The sequence below is a fragment of the Pelodiscus sinensis genome, chromosome 4 (assembly GCF_052426305.1).
Source record: "Pelodiscus sinensis isolate ZL-2025 chromosome 4, ASM5242630v1, whole genome shotgun sequence".
Taxonomy (NCBI): domain Eukaryota; kingdom Metazoa; phylum Chordata; order Testudines; family Trionychidae; genus Pelodiscus; species Pelodiscus sinensis.
Window position 1 is genome coordinate 121,724,798 of NC_143055.1, and position 24,018 is coordinate 121,748,815.

A 24,018-nucleotide genomic window follows, 5' to 3' on the forward strand; every position below is an offset into this window, starting at 1 on the left:
CATCGCCGTTCCTCAGGTCACAAAACACAAGCGCCACCAGGACATGACAGGAGGCATAGGGACCCTGTCCCCTCCTGAGCCTTCACCACGACACCATTCACAATCCCCACTATGAACAAGGGGCTTGCTACACTCACCATCCTTATCACAATTCAGTGCCTACCTACCATGTGGATATAGGGAGCATGTTCTCCTTGCAACACTCCTCCCCAGATGGGGCACATGCATGTTATGGGGCATACAGACCACCACATCCCCTGTGACACACTAATTGGCATTACTATGACACTCATTGCAGCCGATGGTCCCCCTATTGTTACTGGGCACCACGACACACTTCCACTACACCGCTTACACCCACACAAAGGTCACTGCCCTCCATGCACCCAGATGCATCACATTCCCCATCTGAGAGCTCAGATCTAGAGGAAGGACAGACTAAGGATGACCCAACTGTCCACTGATCTGATATAGCACCGAATGATCCTCTGCTCCTGATGAAGCAGTTATTCCAAAAGACCCAACACCCACTGATGATATCAAGCAATTCCAGGACCTATTTAAAAGGGTGGCTACCAGTCAGGAGGTAGTTTTATCAGAGGGCTGGGAGAAACAGCACAAACTCATAAAGAACCTACAGCTCTCTGCAAGTCTAAAATCACATTGCCTCTAGATGAAGCAATCCTTGAGGCAGCCAATGAAATCTGGCAAACACCTGCCATGGCCCCTCCAACTAATAAAAGGGTTGATAGGAAGTATTTTGTGCCATCTAAAGGCAAGGACTTTCTCTGCCTGCACCCTCAACCAAACTCCTTAGTGGTTGTTGCTGCCAGTGAAAGGTCCAAGAACCCACAACACAAAACACATACACTGGACAAGGACCATAAACACCTGGATGTGTTTGGGAGAAAAGTGTATTCTTCATCAACCCTCCAAGCTACGCATAGCTAACTTATATAATACAGCACTGCTTGCAAATCATGATTTTGACAACTACACGAAATAAACTGAACTCATGCACAATCTTGCAGAGGATAAAAGACCTATCCTCAAGGCAATCATTAAGTAGGGTTACACTATATCCTGTACAGTGTTGCAAATGGCCCTGGATGCCACAAACACTGCGGCTAGGTCCATTACAACATCCGTGGTGATGAGATGTTCATCTTGGCTGCAAGCAGCGGGAGTCCCTAAGGACCTCCAGGCCAAAGTAGAGGACCTGCCATTTGACAAAGCAAAATTGTTCGCTGCAGGTACCAATGATGCACTGCATTCTAGCAAAGATTCGAGCACTACCCTTCACACATTGGGGATGTATACTCCTCCTTACCAAAGAAAGCACTACCCTATCAGAGACACAGGGACACAACCTTCACTAGACAACACCAATACTTACACTTTGAGCAAAACTGCTTCAGACCTCAAAACCAATGAAAGAGCCCCAAAAACCACTCTTCTGAGACCCAGGCCCCGAGGCAGCAAGTTTGAAAATTTGATCGAGGGTCTGCCTGACCTCCCCCCAACTACAGTACCAGGCAAGCACGATATATTTCACCACCGCTTGCACAATCAGTGGGCAGCAATCACAACAGACCTGTGGGTCCTAGAAATCGTCAACCGTGGTTATTCTATCCCCGTGTGGCGGGCCCCTCCTGCCTGGGCCCCCGACCCCTTGTGATACAGTCTCTCCCTGGCCCTTTAAGCCAGGCCAAAGGCCCTCTGGCCTGAGTCCCTGAAACAGTCTATAGCTGGCCCTTTAAGCAGGGCTAAGGCCCCCTGGCTGGAGTCCGCACAGTTTACAGCTGGCCCTTTAAGCAGGGCTAAGGCCCCCTGGCCTGAGTCCACAAAACAGTCTATAGCTGGCCCTTTAAGCAGGGCTAAGGCCCCTGGCCTGAGTCCACAAAACAGTCTATAGCTGGCCCATTAAGCAAGGCCAAATCCACAACGCAGTTTGTCATTGTAGCGGGGGCACACCCCAGGTAGGGGGACCCGGGCCCCCCCTACTCCACCGGGTCCCAGCCCAGGGCCCTGTGAGCGACCAGGTACCGGGTCACTCTCTCAGCGGGGCCATCCAGCCGAAACGCGCCGAGGTTCTCGGGACGGGAGCGGCGGCTCCTGCTCCTGCCCTGGGCCACTTCCTACCTGGACCCCTGGGCTTCCTTCCCCTGGACTTGCCCAGCTGGCTGCGATCTCCAGGCCAGCGTCCCCTCGGCAGGCAGTCTCTGGGTTGCACCGATTCGCCTCCGCCTTCCTTCCGGCCTCTCCTGGAGTCCCTGGCAACCACTGAGGGAGAGCTCCCTTCTCCAGTCCTTCTCCTTCGGCTGCCTCCCCTGACTGAGTCCTGGCCCAGGTTTTTATAGCCCTGCTGCAGCCCGGGCATGCTCGGTAGGGCTGTGAGGGAGGGGCCTCTGCAGCCAGGTAACCCTGGCTGGGCCCTGTAGGTTCAGTGCGGGGCTGCCTCGCCCCGTCACACCCCTTCATGACAATTCCTCCAACCTCCCTACCCTCTCCCTTCCTCGCCAGGGACCTCTTTCACGAGACTCTGCTTCACCAGGAGGTTTTACACCTTCTCAAAAATAGGAGCCATAGAGCAGGTCCCCAAAAAATACAAAGGGAGGGGGTTTTATTACAACCAATTTCTCACCAAAAAGAGAACAGGAGGATGTAGACCTATCTTGGACCTGTGCCAAGTAAATACCTTGGCAGGCAACGCTTCAAAATGGTCATGCTCACCACAATAATTCCAGCACTGGACGGGGGGAGGGGGAGAAAACTGGTTTGCAGCCCTCGACCTTCAAGAAGCATATTTTCACATCACAATGCACCATGCCCACAGGCGCTTTCTATGATTCACAGTAGTCTCCAACCACTTTGAATACAGAGTACTCCCGTTCAGACTCTCCTCCGCCTCCAGAGTCTTTTCCAAGACTCTCGTGGTGGCAATGGCACATCTAAGACCAATGGGATCACAATATTCCCCTAGCTAGATGACTGTCTTATCCGAGGTCCCTCACAACTAAGACATGATCACATTCATGAAGACCATGTTTCAGTCACTGGGCTTCATTATCAATGAGCAGAAAACCATATGATGTCCCACACAATCTTTGGAGTTCATAGAGGCTCATATAGACTCTACAACAGCTCGAGCCTATCTCCTCAATCACCGATTCGACAATATAAGAAATCTCGTTATGACCATTACCACTAACCCCATGATACCCATCATAATGTGCCTCAAATTTATGGGGCACATGGCAGCTATCACATATGTTGTCCCGCATGCCTGGCTGTACTTCCATAGTTTCCAACACTGGACCTCTTCAGTGTACACACCAACCAGCTATCAGATCCACAGGCATGTTTCCCCTCCACCAAAAGTCCTCACCTGGACAGAGGCACATAACCTCTGCAACAGGGTGCCTTTCCATCAGGACCAGCTGTCCAAACAAATTATGATGGGATGGGGGGGCACACTTCCAACAACAGTTTGCACAAGGAAAATGGTCGAAAGATGAGTCAAGACTGCTCATAAACCTGCTCGAGCTTCAAGCAGTGCACAACACATGCAAACACTTCCTCCTTTACATCCAAGGCTCTTCCATGTGGATCCTTGCTGACAGTATGACAACTATGTTTTACATCAACTGCCAAGGGGGTGTGAGATACCATTTACTATGCACAGAGGTGATCGGGCTTTGGAATTGGTGCATCTGCCACAATATTACCATTTCGGCAGAATACCTACCTGGAGACAAGGACAATATGGCAGATACCCTCAGCCGCAAATTTCTCACAGAACATGAGTGGTAACTAATCAGATCACCCACAAGCTGTTCCACCAATGGGGGAGACCACAGATAGATCTCTTTGCCACCACACAGAACTCCAAATGTCCCCAGTACTGCTCCAAAATGGGCATAGGGCGCAACTCCCTAGGCGATACCATGCTTCTCACTCGGGGCAGGGGGGAGGGAGGCACCTATTATACACCTTCCCACCCATTCCTCTCATTCCCAGAGTCCTCCGGAAGATACAGACGGATGGGGCCCAAGTGAACTTGATAGCCTCAGCTTGGTTCTGACAGATATGGTTCACATGTCTTTATCACCTGTCTCTATGACCTCCCTACCTGCTTCTGAATTGCCCAGATATGCTCTCCCAGAACCAGGGGTCAAAACTTCACCCCCAACCACAAACGCTGCACCTGATGGCATGGTACCTATCTGGTTCTCGGAAGTGGAGCAACAGCGCTCCTAACAAGTGAAAAATGTTCTGCTGCACAGCAGGAGACAAACGACACACAAGACTTACCTATACAAGTGGCACCAGTTTAGACAGTGGTGTGCACACAGGATACTCGAACCATCCGGGGTGCCTCTCCACCAAGTACTGGAGTACATGATGCCTCTGAAACAACAACATTTGTCAATTTCATTGCTCCGGGTGCACATGGCCGCAAGTACAGCCTTCCACCTTCTCATTGATGGGTTCTCCATATTTGCACACCTCATCTCAAAAAGATTCCGGAAGGGCCTGCAGAACCTTCACCCACCTCAAAAACCCATTCCCCCCATGTGGGACTTAAAACAGTTCCTACACTCACTCACAGGACCACTGTTCGAACCAACACCACTTACCTTTCTTACCATGAAAACGTTGCTCTTTTTGGTGATGGTTTCTGCAAGGCGGGTCAGTGAACTAGCAGCTCTCCTGGCCTCGCCTCCATACCTTTCACAAGCACAAGGTCATCCTGTGGCCATACCTGTCCTTCTTACCCAAAGTAAACTCAGATTTCCATATTAATGAACTGATAATCCTGCCCACTTTTTACCCAAAAATCACAACATAAGAACGGCCGTACTGGGTCAGACCAAAGGTCCATCTAGCCCAGTATCCTGTCTACCGACAGTGGCCAGCACCAGGTGCCCCAGAGAGGGTTGACCGAAGACAATGATCAAGTGATTTGTCTCCTGCCATCACTCTCCAGCCTCTGACAGACAGAGGCCAAGGACACCATTTTATCCCCTGGCTAATAGCCTTTTATGGACCTAACCTCCATGAAATTATCTAGCTTCTCTTTAAACTCTATTATAGTCCTAGCCTTCACCGCCTCCTCTGGCAAGGAGTTCCACAGGTTGACTACACGCTGTGTGAAGAAGAACTTTCTTTTATTAGTTTTAAACCTGCTCCCCATTAATTTCATTTGGTGTCCTCTAGTTCTTCTATTTAGGGAACTAATAAATAACTTTTCTTTATCGGCCCTCTCCACACCACTCATGATTTATATACCTCTATCATATCCCCCCTCAGTCTCCTTTTTTCTAAACTGAAAAGTCCCAGTCGCTTTAACCTCTCCTCATATGGGACCCGTTCCAAACCCCAATCATTTTAGTTGCCCTTTTCTGAACCCTTTCCACGGCCAAAATATCTTTTTTGAGGTGAGACCACCACATCTGTACACAGTATTCAAGATGTGGGCGTACCATAGTTTTATACAGGGGCAGTAAGATATTCTGGGTCTTATTTTCTATCCCTTTCCTAATAATTCCTAGCATCCTACTTGCCTTTTTGACCGCCGCTGCACACTCCGTGGAAGTTCTCAGAGAACTGTCCACGATAACTCCAAGATCTCTTTCCTGATTTGTCGTAGCCAAATTAGCCCCCATCATACTGTACATATAGTTGGGGTTATTTTTCCCGATGTGCATTACTTTACACTTATCCACATTACATTTCATTTGCCATTTTGTTGCCCAATCACTCAGTTTGGTGAGATCTTCTTGGAGTCCCTCACAGTCTGCTTCTGTCTTGACTATCCTGAACAGTTTTGTATCATCTGCAGACTTTACTACCTCACTGCTTACTCCTTTCTCCAGATCATTTATGAATAAGTTGAAAAGGATTGATCCCAGGACTGACCCTTGGGGGACACCACTAGTTACCCCTCTCCAATCTGAAAATTTACCATTCATTCCTACCCTTTGTTTCCTGTCTTTTAACCAGTTCTCAGTCCAAGAAAGGACCTTCCCTCTTATTCCATGGCCGTGTAATTTACACAAGAGCCTTTGGTGAGGGACCCTGTCAAAGGCTTTCTGAAAATCCAAGTATACTATATCTACTGGATCCCCCTTGTCCGCATGTTTGTTAACCCCTTCAAAGAACTCTAACAGATTAGTAAAACAGGATTTCCCTTTACAGAAACCATGTTGACTTTTGTCCAACAAATCATGTTCTTCTACATGCTTCACAATTTTATTCTTTACTATTGTTTCGACTAATTTGCCCGGTACTGAAGTTAGACTTACCGGTCTGTAATTGCCAGGATCGCCTCTAGAGCCCTTTTTAAATATTGGTGTCACGTTGGCTACCTTCCAGTCATTAGGTATGGAAGCCGATTTAAAGGATAGGTTACAAACCACAGATAATAGCTCAGCAATGTCCCATTTTAGTTCTTTTAGAACCCTTGGATGAATGCCATCCGGTCCTGGAGATTTGTTAACATTAAGCTTTTCTAGTTGTTCCAAAACCTCCTCTAATGACACTTCAATCCGGGACGGATTCATCACCCACAAAGGACGGTGCAGATTCAGGAATCTCCCCAACGTCCTCTGCCATGAAGACTGAAGCAAAGAAATTATTTAGTTTCTCTGCAATGGCTTTATCGTCCTTGATTGCTCCTTTTATAGCTCGATCATCTAGGGGACCCACAGGTTTTTTAGCAGGCTTCCTGCTTCTAATGTACTTAAACATTTTGTTATTTCTTTGAGTTTTTGGCTAGCTGTTCCTCAAAATCTTTTTTTGCTTTTCTTATTATATTTTTACACTTGATTTGACAGTGTTTATGTTCCTTTCTATTTATCTCACTAGGATTGGACTTCCACTTCTTAAAAGATACCTTTTTGTCCCTCACTGCTTCTTTTGAATGGTGGTTAAGCCATGGTGACTCTTTTTTAGGTCTCTTGCTATGTTTTTTAATTTGGGGTATACATTTAAGTTGGGCCTCTATTATGGTGTCTTTAAAAAGTTTGCATGCAGCTTTCAGGGATTTGGCTCTAGTCACTGTGCCTTTTAATTTCTGTTTAACTAACCTCCTCATTTTTGTGTAATTCCCCTTTTTGAAATTAAATGCCAGGGTGCTGGACTGCTGTGTTGTTCTTCCCACCACAGGAATGTTGAATATTATTATATTATGGTCACTATTCCCAAGCGGTCCTGTAACGGTTATATCCTGGACCTGATCCTGCGCTCCACTCAGGACTAAATCACGAATTGCCTCTCCCCTTGTAGGTTCCTGCACCAGCTGCTCCAAGAAGCAGTCATTTAAGCCATTGAGAAATTTTATCTCCGCTTCTCTTCCTGAGGTGACATGTATCCAGTCAATATTGGGGTAATTAAAATCCCCCATTATTATAGAGTTCTTTATTTTGGTAGCCTCTCTAATCTTCCTTAGCATTTCAATGTCAGTATCACTGTCCTGGTCAGGTGGTCGGTAATATATCCCTACTGCTAATTTCTTATTATTGGAGCATGGAATTACTATCCATAGCGATTCTATTGAACATGTTGATTCACTTAATATTTTTATTTCATTTGATTCTACATTATCTTTCACATACAGTGCCACTCCGCCACCCACACGGCCTGCTCTATCCTTTCTATATATTTTATATCCCGGTATGATTGCGTCCCACAGATTTTCCTCATTCCAGGGAAGAAGCCATATTACACACTCTGGACGTCAGAAGGGCAATTGACTTTTATCTCGATAGGACTCAGTCCTTTTGATCATTTCAGAGATTGATGGTTTTCCTGGCCAAGAGGTCCTAGGGAAAACCACTGTCTTCCCTGTGCATATCAAAGCTCATAAAGTCATGCATTACTACATGCTACTTGCTCCAGAATAGGGCATTACCAACAAATCCAAAGGCCCACTCTACCAGAGCTATGGCGACATCTGCTGCTTTCCTAAAGGGAGTCTCACTCTAGGAAATACACAGAGTGGCAACATGGTTGTCTAATCACACCTTCACACCTTCCATCATGCTCCACAACAGATACTGCAGTAGCCAATGTGGTTCTCTCCACAATCTGTAGCAACTGATCAAAACCCACTATCCATCTCAATGGGCACTGCTACACAGTCACCAACTGAGGAGCACCCAAGGGGACATCACTTGGAGAAGAAAGTGAAGTTACTTGCTTCATGCAGTAATGATTATTCTTTGAGATGTGTGTCCCTGTGGGTGCTCTAATACCTGTCCTCCTCCCCACTTCTTTGGGCAATAATAGTAGCCCATGAGGGTTTCAAAGAAGAAACAGAGGAGAAACAGGCTGTGTGCACGACTTTAAAGGCAGGAGTGCCGCTCTCTGCTCACGCATGCACAGCCCATCCAATCACTGCTCTGAAAATCTCCGATCTGTGGTGTCAGGACGAGCCTGATACCAACTGTGTTGCACCCACGAGGGGGACACATCTCGAAGAGCAATCATTACTGCACAAAGTGAGTAACATCTCTTTCCTGCTCCTCTTTGCTTCATGGGTTATGCTCTCAATGCGCAATGGGACCAAAGGTGTGCAGCAGGCAGTTCTGGGTACATGTTGTTAGCGTCCCATAATACATTCATCTCCTCCTGCTCCCTCCCCTGCTTGAAAGCAATGACAAACAGTCTCTTTGTGTCCTTTTTCCCCCTGGTTATCCACATAGATGCCATAGCAGCATAAGCATAGAACGCATTGTGATCCTGTTTCAGCATCAAAGCATTATGACAATCATATTAACAATGGTGAGCCTTGTGCTGAAGTATATCCAGAGTGTACTCAGGGTCTGCCAGAATGAGGAAGAATGTATAAGGCGACAATTACGTTTTAAGTAGCCACTATGTAAAATGTACACAACAGAGTTTTTAGGGGAGCAGCTGGTCTTGGTTTGGATGCAGGCATGGTAGGGGACAGGCCAGGACTTGAGCCTGTGAAGGGGAGAGAACTTGGGAGCCCATGGGTTTGACACACCCCTCCTACCCCATTTGCCAGTAGAGTGCAAGTTTCCCTTCCCACATGCAGGTGGGAGGGGGAAGGTGGTCCAAGCATGACAACAGAGCAGAGGCTGAAACCATGCTTCTTTGGGGGTGAGCCAACGTGGTTTTCTGAAGAGGCATTAGCTAGTAGCTTCCCTGTTTCATCCAGGTAGCCATGTGTGATATCAATCTTCTCTGAATCACACAGAGCGATAGGGAGTAGATGCTGACTGACTGTGGTCAGAAAGCTGGACCTTATGCTGCAATCCTTTGTGGTGCAGTGATGCCAGACCACTTACTACTGGCTTGGCATGGGAAGGTGCCTTACTATGGAGGATGGAATAAGACAGGTCTCCCCAAAAATTGTGAGGATTAAAGAGTTCCTATATGAGAGCTTTATGGAGATGTGCAAGGATTATTCCCACACTCCATCTCCAAACATTTAACAAGCTGTTCTGGGGCCCTGCTCTGTGCAGGCACAGTGAATACCACAGATCTTGCCTGATTGCCTTAACCCACTTGTAGCATGATGAAAAATGTGAACTTACCAGAAGGGTCCTCCCCAGGATTAGTACCAAAGTTATAAAAAGATCCTGGCTATCAATGACTTCAGTTATCCTGCTCACCAGCTGAACACCACTTCTCTTCCACACTGTTACCCAAAGCTGCCAGAGGGGTGTCTTGGGAGGAATCCACAGGTTGGGTCCTTCTCTAGGATCGCATGCAGCTGCTCATAGAAGTGGCATGTTTGTGGCAATGATCCAGACCATCTGTTTGCCTCCTTTGTATTCTAGTATGACTACCTCAGCTCCTTTGTTTTCATGTGGCACTGGTGGGTGTTCCTGGCAAATCCTCTCTCCTGCATGTCCTTTGTAATGTTGCATTCCTTTTGTTGGTTCTTAGTTCTGCAAGAACAGATTCCTTTCTCCACGCAGCAGTGAGGTTCAGGATCTCCTGCGTGCCCCATGCTGGTGTTTGTCTGTGATACTGGGAACTCAGTCAGATGTGCTGAGGTGTGCTGGCTGCTCTGAGCACTGCTTGCCATGCTGGCACTGTGATCATCATGGTGCACTGTGGGACACCTCCTGGTGGCCAAACGCTTTGACTTTCACAGCACTGCAACTGCACTACTGTAAAGTCAACCACATGAGGTTGAATTTAGCGTTACACTTCATGAAAAGCAGGAGTATCAAAATCGACTTTATCAGCCTTTAAAATCAGCAGAACGGGCTTGGTGGTATGGACTCACTATTTAGAAATTCAACCGAATGAGGCTAAGTTCGACCTAAACTCCTACTTTAGGCCAGGCCTTAGATATTTAAATCTATTTCAAGTGAACAGCTAGAAAAGGTAAAGAATCTGAGAGTATAGGTAGTGAGGCTGAAACAGTTAAAGATCTGGTCTTGAATACCATTTCAGGATATGGAAAGTTTTCCTGTGCAGAAAAGGACTCAGACTATTTTTAATGTGCCTTATATATTTGTAATAATTTCTTCTAGCATATAGAAAATTGCACTTTGAAAAAAGACCCCACAGTGTATTGCCAAAGAATAGTGAAGGGAAGAGTACACTTGGCCCTGGTACCCTCTGGTAGATTCTATCCAGCTAGTCTTGTTAAATTTTTCACAAAGACTTTGAGATTCAGATTTTTCTTTTCTCCACAATATGCAACCTGCTGATTTGCAACATTTGCTAGCTTGAGGCCCTAAAAAGTATTAAAGGTCCAAAGCTAATTGAATAGAGTAATTACTTATGCAGGTTGATGCAAATTGAATAATCAATGTTCAAATTCAATGTTTGAGTTAAGGTTAGAACTGGGTTTTTTTGGACCGTTTAATCTATTCTCAGTCACCATTCTGTTTGCATTGAACCACAATATTTTCAGCAAAATTATGAAAACAAATTAAATATTCAGTTACAGATCTTTGCAAAGGGTTAACTTTTTAAACTTTAATTTGTATTGACTAGCTGCACAGGAGAAGAATATTTGAAAATACAAGGCATTGAAGTTTCAGCTTGGGGCATGTGGAGGAATTATGTGGCTCTTCTGTGCATGACATTAATCTTCCTTACTATTGCGTATTTGAAACTGCGTTTCCTGAAGAAGTTCTCTTAATTCAGATGAGTTAACAAGCATTTAATATAACACAATGCAATGTGATTTTAATAGTGAATGGCCTAAAATGTTTAACATTTTCAAAGATTACATTAAAGATTTTGATAACTATGTTCAGTTTGTACTAGATCTCATGGGCATAAAAACAGCAAAGGAGTGCTGACAGCTTACAATTTAGGCTCAGGATTTCCAGGGACCATGAAATGCTGTAGAAGTCCCAGAACAGAAGGGAGATGTAAATATGCGTAAATATGCTCTTCTATTTGACATCGTAAGGTGACAAAGGCCTACTCTGCATTATTGACAGAGACAGGCAGCTAGCTCAGAAAGCACTTGAAAAATATCAAAACTTGTTTACCTACAAATACGTAGTTTAAAATGCTATAAAGTGAATTTGAATGAGAATTTTGTTCTCTTATGTAATGCAGATCCTTAGTACAGGAAGGCAGGGCAGTAAGTGACATTGAGTAGGCCTTTACTTTACTTTGAACACTACCAAAGGGGAGGATTGGTATGGTCTTACAGCTGTATTTTTTTAATTTTTAAAACTGAATTAGAGGATAAGAAGAAAGGGAAAGAAAGAAGCAACTTGTCAAATATAGGACATTCATTATACTGAGACAGATTTAAATGCAGCTTATTTTTGTCCGGAATACTCATACATGGTGGTATTCGTAAGTAAAATCTTTATTAGGAAATAAAGCGCTCAGTATTATAGAACAAAAAATCTTTGATAACACTGGAAGACTTACATAATTAACAGCTTCCTAATAAGACCAAATGTTAATTCAAAGACTTTACATTTACATAGAAGAAACCCTTTACTCTAGAAACAAAGTTACAGTTACAAGAAAATCTAAACTTAAAATAAGACATGTATAACACATTTGTCTAGTTGCCATGTATTTATTGCATGGCACATTGTCAATACACATGGGTACTCCTTGAAAGCTTATTGCACTTCAAAATGAAGTTTGTTATTAAGTAACGACACGTTACAGATATATAGATGAATATAGCTATGAATACAAACATTTTGGTTTTCATAATTAACATACTAAGAAAATTGTTCAATATTAGTTTAGAAAAGGTACAAGTTTTATAACACATTTTAAACCACAGTGATAGCTGTAGTGTTTTGAAAAGGCACAGCTAACAAACACTCTCCCCATGCAAATTTCCTTAGTTCTTTAGCATATTGTAGCAATAGACATACAACACATCTCATCTTTATAAAAAAAGATCACTTTACCTGAGCACTAGCAACCTTTCATGTGAAGCCAAATCATTTGGTCAGATGATTGGTTTTAAACTTTAAATATATGCCACATAATACCATATCTGGCCTTTTGATACTCTTACTACCTAACAGACCAAGTGCTAATAGCCTAGAGCTGTCAGGGTCCCTAGAGCTTTGAGCCACTTTGGGCTTCGGTGGGCCCCACACACCTGAGAGCCACAGTGCCAGCAGTATTGGATCCCTCTTCCCTCCTGCAGCAGGACTCAGGCTCTCATCCCCTCATCAACCCCCTTTTGCCAGTTATTTTTAGTAAGTCAGGAACAAATCAGGGCTTCCCATACATTTTTGTTTACTGGTTGTGACCTGTCCCTGCCCTTTACTGAAAACAACAGTGATAAAATCTTAACCTGAACTATTCTGCTGTAAATTCATTTGGATTAATTTCTTATCTATTTGGCAGTGGTGGCGCTTGACCACCACTATTGGGAAATTTCAGCTCTCTGTAGGGGAGAAGTCCTTTCATCTGAGATATCGAACATGCACTTTCTTGTAAACATATGAAAAGTTTTGTTTTTATCAAGGTAAAGTGCTTGATCATATGGAATGGTCTTAGATGACAATGTAATGTAACTACACGTGCTTGAAAACGAATTTTTGGAGTTGTATTTGATCCAATAGCAAACCAAAAATACTAACACGAAATATAAGGTACTCAGGGTTATTTATCCGAGGCAATAATAAACACAACATAAAAGCCACCAGCATCAATAAAAAGGCACAGATATTTTCCTTCTTACATGCTACAAATATCCACACTTTAGAATATTGTGTACTTCATTTGAATATTAAGCTTTCTATTCCCCTTTAAACCTATTGTAAATCTTAGGCTTGAGTGAAGACTCCATATTTCACTAACAAAACTTATGTTACTATAAAAATAGTAAAAATATTTGCCTCCAACTTCAGTGTCAGTGCTGTTGCTGCTTCAAAGCTCTACTGCTGTCTCAAATCTAGCAAATTTTGTACTAAAATGTGCTAATTATATTAAAAGAACAATTTCAGAAAAACGCAATATAGTTCCCTCCAGGAAAAAAGTTTACATGCAAAAATATAACTGCAATTGCTCATGCAGGTTAGCTAAGTGCATACATAAGCAGCTAATTAGGCACCTGCCTTTGAAATGGTATGAATACTTGCTAAAGCTGGTCAGAAATGTTCAAAATGTCAATCCTGTTTACCCCCACCACCAAGATTCATTGATGATTTTCACAACTAATGTTTACCCAGTTTCTGCATGTACAGTTATGAACATGAAGCTCCAAGGTCTTCATTTTTGAAAATTTGTCCTTAAAAGCCAGCTATGAATAGACAGAAAGATATGTGTAGTGTCTATTAGTTGTGTAAATAGAAATTATTCCAATAAAAGGTATTACCTTACCCACCTTGTCGCTCTTATGTGTAAGAGGCAGTTTCCATAGAGTTTCTTTTAAAACACTAAAATATGAATAAGATGTCACGTGCATATACTTCTACTTCATAATAAAAATGAACTAAACAAAACCTTCTGTCTTATGCCTGGTGTACACTAGACCAGGCAGGTCAGCTTAAAGTACATCATCCAGCTACGCAAAATGGCTTACCTTAAGCCAAGCCACCACAGTGTCTACCATCAGCTACCCTTACTCTTTGCAGAATAAGGAGTACAGGACACTTATGGGGGCTGCCCTGAGCATTCAATTTGGGGGTCTACACTAGACCCGCTAAATCGAACACTAGAAGATCAACCTCCGCAAGGTCAATCCTCTCATTACAGACAAGCCCTTAAAGAAAAAAAGCCATTAATTCACTGACACATAGGAAATGTTACTTTAAAAATCAATTGAAGAAAATCTTAGCACACTAAATGAAAACTCCAAAAGAAGAAGATAGTGTTACTTGTTTGTAATTAGTGTGGAATAATTGACAGGAATAACTATATAGGAAATCTTATTAATATATTTTAGAATTTAAGAATAATATTTTGCATTATAAAGCACTGGAAATCTAAACATTTAAGTTGAGAGTTAAATGTATTTTTGGCTAGCTATTAATCAAAACTTTTAGAAGACATTATTTCACAACGACTTTGAAACTACTCTCCAACATTATCTAATGGGAAAGTAGAGTCTTACGGTGTGTCTATACTGCATCATAGATCAAAATAAGATATGCAATTTGAGCTATGCAAATTGCATATCTTATTTTGATCTTATTTCAAAATAGCTTATTTCATAATTTTCGAAATAGCCCACTATTCCAAAATGTCCCTTACTCCTCATGGAATGAGGTGTACAAGGGCTTGCTGTTAAGATGCGGGATAGCTATTTTGGGGATACCTCCAGTATCCTGAAATAGTTCCGCAGTGTAGATGTAGCCTTACTGTCCTATTTTACTTAACCAAAATGAACTCCTGCTGTGTAGCAACATTAAGATGGAAGTTCTTAGAAAAAAAAAAGAACAGTTGTATTTACTGAATGAGGATACGGAAACTATAAAATTCCTCAGGCACAGATCCTGTAAGTGCAGTTACTTTTTAAGCAATGCTGCTGGTGCATTATGATCCTAAAGCCACTTTAGGTGGCAATGGGAACACCACCTTATTTAGTGGGGTAGGAATCTAATGCCCCTCTACATCTGACATAGTGGTTGTAGATTTGATGTTCCTATGGCTTACTGATCAAACCTTAGCTGGGGACACTGGTAGGTTTAACATTCATCACTGGTTTTGGAAAACAAATAGTAAATAGTGCATTCACTGTGACAATACAGGAATGACATTTAAAAAACAAAGAATATTACACATGGATATTGCTACCACCATTCCCTCCTCCGCTTCTATCAATGCCTTCTGTTGATTGAGAGGAGGATGGACGAGAATTCCTAGAACGAGGCTGGCTATTTAGGCCAACTGGTGTTCCCAAGCAGTGGCTCATTCGGGAAACTGTGTCGTCAGACTCCCAACGCTCCAATTCCTCTCGCACTAATTGCTCCATTTGTTCCCTGTGGATTTCATTGTCACGTCCCAATCTTTCATCCTAAATGCAAAGAAAGGTATCAGCTCAATGTGTAAGCTTCCAAATTTGATTGTGATCAAAATTCTGGAAGAAGGTACATACAATATTCTAAAACATCTCAGATGAATTCATTGTGAAGTGTGGCTTTGTACTAAACCAGTATTTTTCGAAGTGGGCCAAAGCTGTTAATGGGCCACTTTGGTTTGTTTATATAAGGGCTCCATAGCTATGGAGCCTCGCGATTACCATTGCCTCTGGTTCACTGTTTCCTGCCAAGGGGAGCTGCCTTAGCTGGATACAGTGAACCGGAGCCACTGGGCTCTGTGGCTACGGAGCTTTCAGATTTAAAAAAAAAAAAAAAAAAAAAAAAAAAAAAGGAGTGGCCTATTAGCCCACTTTGAGAAACACGTACTAAACCAAGCACTGTCTCTTCTAAACAAGAAATGAAAGTGCTGTGGTAGCAGCTGCAGAATAATGACAAGAAGCTTTCATACTGTGCCCATTGTCATGATATGGCAGAATCTTTACGCAGGGATGTGTTAATTCCCTATGATAAATAGTCATTGGCACAACTTTGATCAAGTGCTTGGAAATAAACTCAAGCTATAAGTTACTAGCTTACCATTGCCAAAGTGCCATCTCAGTTATCACAATCCTATGTGTGAAGTAGTAGAAAAGAAAACAAATGAGATCATCTTACTTGAGAGGAAAATAGCTCTTTAGTTATTGATCAGTCGACTTAACTACTCATATCATAATGGATTTTCCTTACCTCTGTAACTCCATCCAACAGTCTTCCCAACACATCTCTCCTTTTCAACTTGGCTCGCTCCATTGCTTCAAGCTTTACAATAACAGCATCAATTTTGGAAACAATACTCCCTATGGAATGTTCCATGCGATCCACTCGTCTCACCAGCCTGAAGGCAATAGATATTTGCTAATTTTTAATGTTATTGCCATTTTTAAACCATTAATTTGGTTGTAGCCAATCGGCTTGTAAGAAATGGGAAGTTTATCAGATGACATCTGTACACTTTTATTAAAGCTACAAAACCAAAAGACAGTGGAATAACTTTGTAATTTTTTCAACAAGGGAGAGGTGCAACAGCAAATGCAAAATTCTAAATTGTTTTCTCTTGTTTCCTTCTCTTTAAGGGATCATATATAAACCAGGAGTGGACAATCATTTTTTATGGGGGAGGGGGCAGCTCCAAGAATTTGAGAAGTGGCATGGGCTGCACTCTTCCATTACATTAATATAGATGAGGAGTCTGGGATGGAGGTTGGTGCAGAAGGGAGCTTGGGGTAAGGGTTTGGGATTTGGGAGAAGGAGGGGATTGTGACCTTGGGCAGGGGACTGGGGTACAGGAGGCAGTGCAGTGTCTGGGAGGGGATTATGACTTATGGTAGGAGTGCAGTGGTTTGGGTTGTGACCTGGGACAGGGGATTGCCCCAGGTTACAACTCCCTCCCAGTTCCTGCACCCTTGCCTGCACTCATGCCTCAGGTCATAACCTCTCCCAGACCTTGCACTCCCTCCTCCTCCACCTTTCCCCCAGGCCAGAATCCTCTCCTGCAGCTATACCCCCTCCCAAACCTTGCATTCCAATCCCCTGCCCCAGGTTACAACTCCCTCCCAAGATCAAGCACTCCTGGCTCCAGGTCACAACCCCTCCCGGAACCTGCACTCCCTCCCTCCTACATCCTTCTCCAGGCCAGAATCCTCTCCTGCACCTATACCACCTCTCAAACCCTACACTCCAAGCCCTGCAGCAGGCTTTCCAGAGTACTGATTGGGAGCAGTGCAGGCGGAGAGCTGGATGAGGCTCCCAGGTCTGGATCTGGCGGCTTGGTGCACCGGATTCAGCCTTGTGGGTGATATTTTGCCCAGCCCTGATATAAATTGTACAGTAAAGAAGGGCCGGGTGGGACTCACTCAAGAGCTGGTCAGTACCACTTCTGGTGTTTGCTACAGAAGATTGAGGCACTCTGCTTTCCACAGAGAAAAAGAGTGCTACTTCCATAGTATCCTGGGTGGACAATGCAATTCTTTGAGAGAGAAGAAAAAAAATAAGTAGAAGTGTTGCTATGTCTTGAGAGAGACACACATTTCCACGATGAAAGTAGGGTTCCATATTCTGGTCTCTATGTAAGCTAATTGAGCTAGGTGTTTACAGACATAATTGTTTTTTATATGTATATAAAATAATTCTCTATGATCATTTTATTTTTGATGATGGTTTGAGAATAACTGATTATGGAGTCTACGGAAACATGGCATCTAGGTTTATTTTTTCCCTAGACCTAGTTACTATCTGTCCACACACTCACTCTGTCACATACAAGCTGGTGAACATAGCATACAATCTTAACGTTAATGAAATGTTTCAGTGAAGGGAGATTTAGAAAGCAAGTAACAAGTGTAAATTGTGTTGTTGGAGGTAGTGCCATCTCAAGCAAATCAACTGACATGTTCTACATCCCATATGGCAGGGGTTCCCAAACTTTTTGACATGGGGACCAGTCAATACATTCACGAGCTTTTGGAGGACTGGTAACATTCATTTGCATATTTGCACATTCATTAAGCAAATGATGAATATTCAAATAAGTTGTTCCTGGTCCTCCCAAAGCCCTCAGTGCCAGCGTTAGCAAAGCTTTTGATACAATCACCCACAATATTCTTTCCAGCAAGTTAAGGGAACATGGATTGGATAAATGGACTGTAAGGTGCATAGAAAACTGGCTAGATCAGGGTTTCCCAAACTTTTTACTTTAGTTGGAACCCGTTTTTTTCAGTACTGTTTTTTGCAGCCCAAATATATAAACACATATTAAAAAAAGAATGAAAAATGAATACATTTTCCAGTGTTTCACCCGGCTGCATCCTCCGCCCAGCCTGGGCCAGGGCTTGGGGGACCTGGCGCCGCATGGGCACTCCAGGAGGTGGGAGCAGGAGCAGATTGGGGGTAGAGTATCTGGCTAGGAGGGAGGGTGCAAGGAAGGGTAGGGTTGCCAGGTGTCCGGTTTTGTACCGACAGTCCAGTATTTGAGGGTTTAGTCCAGGAAAAATTGAGACGTTACCAGACATATACACTGTCTGGTATTTTCTAATGAGGTAAGTTTCATTATAATTAGGTGTATCAGTCCTTAGCTGCAAACTGCCTGGCTGGTAGATGTGCTCAGGCTGCCTGAGTGTGTCTACCAGCCAGACAGTTCGCAACTACTCGAGGGAGGGTATGTGGGAGGGGAGGAGGGAGGGAAAATGGAATCCCCGGTCAGACTCACTCATCTGCCAGGGTCTGTAGGGTCCACATGTGCCCGGGTCAGTCCCGCTCCCTCCCCCTTCTCCTCCCGATCTCCCCAGTCCAGCCCTGTTGCCCCCGTCCAGCCCTGCTTCTGGTGGCCGGTTCCCCACCACCACCACCAATCTCCTCCGGTCAGCCACACTCCCACAATGACCCCCCCCCAACCAGCACCGCTGCCCCCGTCTAACCCTGCTTCCGGCAGCTGGTTCTCCCATCCTCCTCCTCCTGATCTTCCCCGTCCAGCCCTGGTTCCGCCGCCTGCCCTCCCCAATCTCCACAGGATAACCCCGCTGCTTCCAACCCTGCTTCTGCTGCCCGCCCGCCCGGATCTCCACGGGACAGCCCTGCTACCCCTAACCCTGCTTTTGCTGCTCGTCCGCCCACCTGCCTGGATCTCCGCGGGACAACCCTTCTGCCTCCAACCCTGCTTCTGCCGCCCGCCCGGATTGCTGCTGGACAGCCCCACTACCTCTAACCCTGCTTCCGCCAGCCGGCTGCCCGCCTGCCTGGATCTCCGCGGGACAACCCTTCTGCCTCCAACCCTGCTTCTGCCGCCCGCCCGGATTGCTGCTGGACAGCCCCACTACCCCTAACCCTGCTTCCGCCAGCCGGCCGCCCGCCTGCCCTGATCTCTGCGGGACAACCGCCCCCAACCCTGCTTCCCAGCAGCCAGTTCCCCTCCCCCCCCCCACCTCCTCCCAGCCTACTCCGCTCTTCTCCCCTCCCAGAAATCACCAGCCACGCTGATGCCTGGTATTTTTTCCCACAGCCCGGTACCAGGCCTTGGCCCATAGTTTGGGAAATGCTGCTACATGGGAATAAGGAAAATATATCCATTGCACAGATATCTGATTATAATACAGTTTGGGATCATTACACACAATCAGTACTGAACAAGGAAGATGATCAATCAGGTCCCAGCTACTCTAAATCATAACCACTCCATTCATGCTTGCTGTGACTGGGGCCTTCAGAAAGAGACCACTTCAGCTAAATGCATAGCTATATTACTTATGTAATACCAATTCCTGACAATCCTTTAGTTCAGTGAGTAGCTGCTCCTCAAATGAGGAAATCTAATGTAAATGTACTGTGCAACCGCGTAGTTCAGAGAGGGCTCAAGAGCTACTCTTAGAACCCCTGAGATCTACCGGTAGATAGCGATCTACTGGTTGGTGACCACGGCTCTATATATAGGGTATGTCTAGACTACATTTTTTCGAAAAAACTGCCCTTTTTTCGAAAAAAACTTCACTTGCATCCACACTATTATCATGTTCTTTCAAAATTAAATCAAAAGAACGCGGGGGAGGGGGTTTCGACATTGGTAAACCTCAAATTACGAGGAAGAACGCCTTCTTTGAAAGAGCTCTTTTGAAAAAAAAAAAAAAAAGACACGTATGGATGTAGAACAGGGACATTTTTGAAATAAGAGGCAATCAAAAAATCACAGGTGCCCTGAAAGCCATTCTGTGAATAGCAATCAGGGCTTTCTTTCGAGAGAGCATCCATGCCGTCCAGACACTCTCTTTTGAAAAAGCAGATCGCTTTTTCAATCCAGTGTTGAGCTGTGGATGCTTTTTTTCGAAAGAAGCTTGCAATCTAGACGTACCCATAGTGAGTCTCTAAAGTGCCAAAGGACTTCTTGTTATTTTTAAAGTCACAGACTAACATAGCTACCTCTCAGACACTTTTTAAGTTGGTTAATTTAATCTGGGTGCTGATATTTCTTTTGTTTCCACTTTCATCCAAGATCTTTTAACAGCTTGAACGCAAGAACAGATTTCAAATGATAATAGCTATTTTCAAAGTTAGCTTTGTAATACATTTCTTAGCTTTCATTTGGTTAATACCAAAAATTATATTGGAGAACAATATATATATTTTAAAAGAACACAGCGCCAGTGTTTACACTTACACTTGGAATTCTTCATATGAAACTCCACTAGAACTGCTGCCTCTTCTTCTGGAGCTGTGTCCACTGTCCTCATCATCATCTTCTTCAGAGTCATCCAGACTGCGAGGGAAGCTTCGACCACTCATTGGACGTGGTAGAACACTCCTGTCCAGATCTAGATCTTCCTTCATGAAAAACAAACAAGTCATCCTTAGATTCTCACCTGTGTGCTGAAGATCAAAGGCGCATGACTTCATTGATAGAACTACTTCTCACCGTTTTATAACTTTGCTGGGAGTGAATATTAGACAACATAATAGATTAGTAAGAGAAAATCTAATGCAAATGAGAATTGATGCTTAGAAACTTCAAGGACCCAACTGTTTAAGGTCTTGCAATTACCCTAAAGCATGACTTACCCTCTCTTTCTCTAGATCATCTCTCATTTGCTGATGTTCATGTTCTGTCAATTCCTGATCCCCATCCTGGTCGTATTTAGTAAATATTGCTTCAATCTCTGCATCAGTGTGACCCTTCCTGAAAAGAAGGTAAAATAGATCCCCCTTTTTGATTGGCAAAAAATATAGAATGTGAAGGTGCAGGGGAAGACAACAAAAAGTTTTAACTATAGCAAAGATTCTAAAAGACAAAATACTTGCTTAATTCAGTGCTGCCTACAAATTTCTCCATCACAAATCAAAACCCACTAACTATGCTGGCAAAGCTTGGGTACATGTAACTAACAGTCCTGGCCCCAGACCATTATTTTAGAAGTTCCTCCACCCCCCTCCTCCCCAACAACACTACTCCCTCTTCTCTAGACTGCATTCAGGACAGTTTACTGTTACCCACATTCTTAATTATGTGAAGGGAAAAAAGAGAATACAGTAATGCCATCTGACCAGCAGGAGCCCTAGTCTTAACTATCCTCTCCATGCAGGTGACTCTTCATGAAACATTTTGATTTGTACTTCTGCTTAACTGGCCAGGCAACTAAATGAAATTTTATGGGACCCCATTTATAACAGCATTTGTGGGAGGAAATATTCTTCATTTGTCTCTGGGTTACAGTGGATGTGTTCCAGTCTTGTTGATACCCCATCCATCCTCATGAAATCCTGAAGACAAGTCAGCTCAAAGGCTATTGAGAGACTGGAAAGAAAAAAATACCGGAAAAATTGTTCTCTATGGATTGCAATACCACCTCAAATCTAAAACCCTTCTCAGGACCGAGAACAAAATTTGAATAAAAAATGTGAATAAAAAATGCAACTAAGTTGTTCAAATGCCAACTTCTAACCTTCCAAAAAAAATAGGAGGCTAGAAAGAGGGCAACTGTTGGTAAGCCTTTAGAGCAGGGTCCTACTTAAATGTAACTACCACCCTTCTCTCAATAAGTTAACAATCCTCTTCAATAATGGTGCCAAAACGCCTCATGGAACATGGAAGGGTCCAGCTTATAACTAGTATGATGCAGCAAGCAAAGAAAATCAAATTACCTCACTCAAGCTCACACCATTAGACATTATTTCTCTCTTCCCTCACCTCCATTTTTGTTAGGGGTTTTATTTCTGCAATGCCCTTGGAATATCTTAACACACTGTAGATTTTCCAGCACCCTATTTATTTACATAAGAACACTTCCATTAGATACAAAAGAAAGTGTAAGCTTTATTAGCAACCCACCAGATACAGAAGTATTCTCACATATTGTTTTTTATTTGCTTTAATGTACCTTAATAAGGACTTCCCTCCCCCTCACATCCTACAGGCCTTGAGGAAATCTGAAGGATCCTTTGCATATGTTTAAGATAGAAAATACTAGTTTCTTTACCCCTTGAGATCTTGTCGTAGTTCATCAAAGTTTAACTTGCCCCCACCTTGTCGTAAGTTCTCTGAAATGTCATCAACAGTAGCTTTTTTCAGTTTAAGTTTGATCATGGCTTTACTGTATCCCTAACAGAAAATAAAGTAAGAGACAAAATAAAACTTTACTTCTACTAATATAGTTAATTTTGTTTTGCTTGTTTCACGTAAAGAAGATTGCCTGCATTTGAATAAAACCAAACCACATTTAATATTTTCTGACAAGCACTGGAAGAATCATAGGCCTGTAAGATTGGAAGGGGCCTTGAGAGATTATTAGTTCAGTCTCCAGGGCTGTGTCTAGACTGGCAAGTTTTTCCGTAAAAGCAGCTGCTTTTGCAAAAAAACTTGCCAGCTGTCTACACTGGCCGCTTGAATTTCCGCAAGAACACTAACAATCTCATGTTCTCTCATATGCTGCTCCCGTTCGGGCAAAAGTCCTTTTGCGCAAAAGCTTTTGCACAAAAGGGCCAGTGTAGACAGCTCAGATTTGTTTTGCGTAAAAAAGCCCCGATCGCGAAAATGGCGACTGGCACGGATGCTTTTCCGTAAAAGCACTTTTTGTGGAAAAGGGCCCGTGCCAATCTAGACGCTATTTTCCGCAAATGCGTTTAACGGAAAACTTTTCTGTTAAAAGCATTTGCGGAAAATCATGCCAGTCTAGACGTAGCCCAGGAGTTTGTCCAACTTGATCTTTAAAACCTTCTGTGACTGGAGGTTCCACAACCCCCTAAGGAACTTATTCCAATGCTTAACTATCCTGACAGGTAGGAAGTTTTCCCCTAATGCCCTTGCTGTGAAAAAACAAATAACTAATTGGGAAATCGTTCCCAGAGTAGTTATGCACCCACCTTATAGTGCCCATGTAGTTTATTTATGAGACAATCATACAAAATAGTATCTTATTAAAGTTAAGATACATCAACATCTACCACTTCCTCCCAGTCCACAAACTTTGTTACTCTAAAAGCTATTAAGTTGCTTTGACAAAATGTGTTCTTCACAAATCCATGCTTGCAGTTACATATCACCTTATTTTACAAATTGATTGCTTAATTATTTGCTCTATTATCTTTTCTGTACTGAAGTTAAGCTGATTGCTTTGTAATTCCCCACGTTATCCTTATTTCCTTGTTTATAGATGGAGGGTGAAAGACTACATTTACTCTTTTCTAATCTTCTGAAATCTCTCCAGTCTTTCATTACTTTTTAAAGATAATCACTAATGGCTCAGATATCCCCTCAGTCATCTCCTTGACTATTCTGGGACATTAGGCACTGATTGGACAAGATAATTCAGTAAGTCTTACCCATCTCTCATTTCCATGTTTCTATGAATTACACTATCTGCAACTAGAGGTTAGGATACTAAAGGAGCATAAAAAATTCAGATACCCAACTCAAACTGAATGTCAATGCTATTTGGGTATTTAATTCTATAGCTATGGGTAGAAAACAAACTATGTTATTTATTCATTTTGTAAAACATCACATTTTGAAATATATTCTGATAATACA

At 43.3% G+C, this 24,018-nt stretch overlaps 2 protein-coding genes across 4 annotated transcripts in view; one reads left to right on the forward strand and one right to left on the reverse strand.

Moving 5' to 3' along the window:
- Nucleotides 1-11,247, forward strand: part of LOC102448589 (broad substrate specificity ATP-binding cassette transporter ABCG2-like) — a 142,800-nt gene extending 131,553 nt beyond the window's left edge. For all 3 annotated transcript variants that reach the window (XM_075929563.2, XM_075929565.2, XM_075929566.2), the window contains one exon: nucleotides 10,987-11,247. In XM_075929563.2, coding sequence (XP_075785678.2) covers nucleotides 10,987-11,134 — 148 coding nt within the window. In that variant the 3' untranslated portion in view covers nucleotides 11,135-11,247. The remainder of the gene's footprint in view (nucleotides 1-10,986) is intronic.
- Nucleotides 11,248-11,803: 556 nt separating this feature from the next.
- The window catches only part of PKD2 (polycystin 2, transient receptor potential cation channel), a 52,990-nt gene continuing 40,775 nt past the window's right edge, over nucleotides 11,804-24,018 (reverse strand). The window contains exons 11-15 of the mRNA XM_075929562.2: nucleotides 22,469-22,590; nucleotides 21,054-21,171; nucleotides 20,656-20,819; nucleotides 16,200-16,347; nucleotides 11,804-15,448 (exon numbers count right to left, since the gene is read on the reverse strand). Coding sequence (XP_075785677.2) covers nucleotides 15,209-15,448; nucleotides 16,200-16,347; nucleotides 20,656-20,819; nucleotides 21,054-21,171; nucleotides 22,469-22,590 — 792 coding nt within the window. The 3' untranslated portion in view covers nucleotides 11,804-15,208. The remainder of the gene's footprint in view (nucleotides 15,449-16,199; nucleotides 16,348-20,655; nucleotides 20,820-21,053; nucleotides 21,172-22,468; nucleotides 22,591-24,018) is intronic.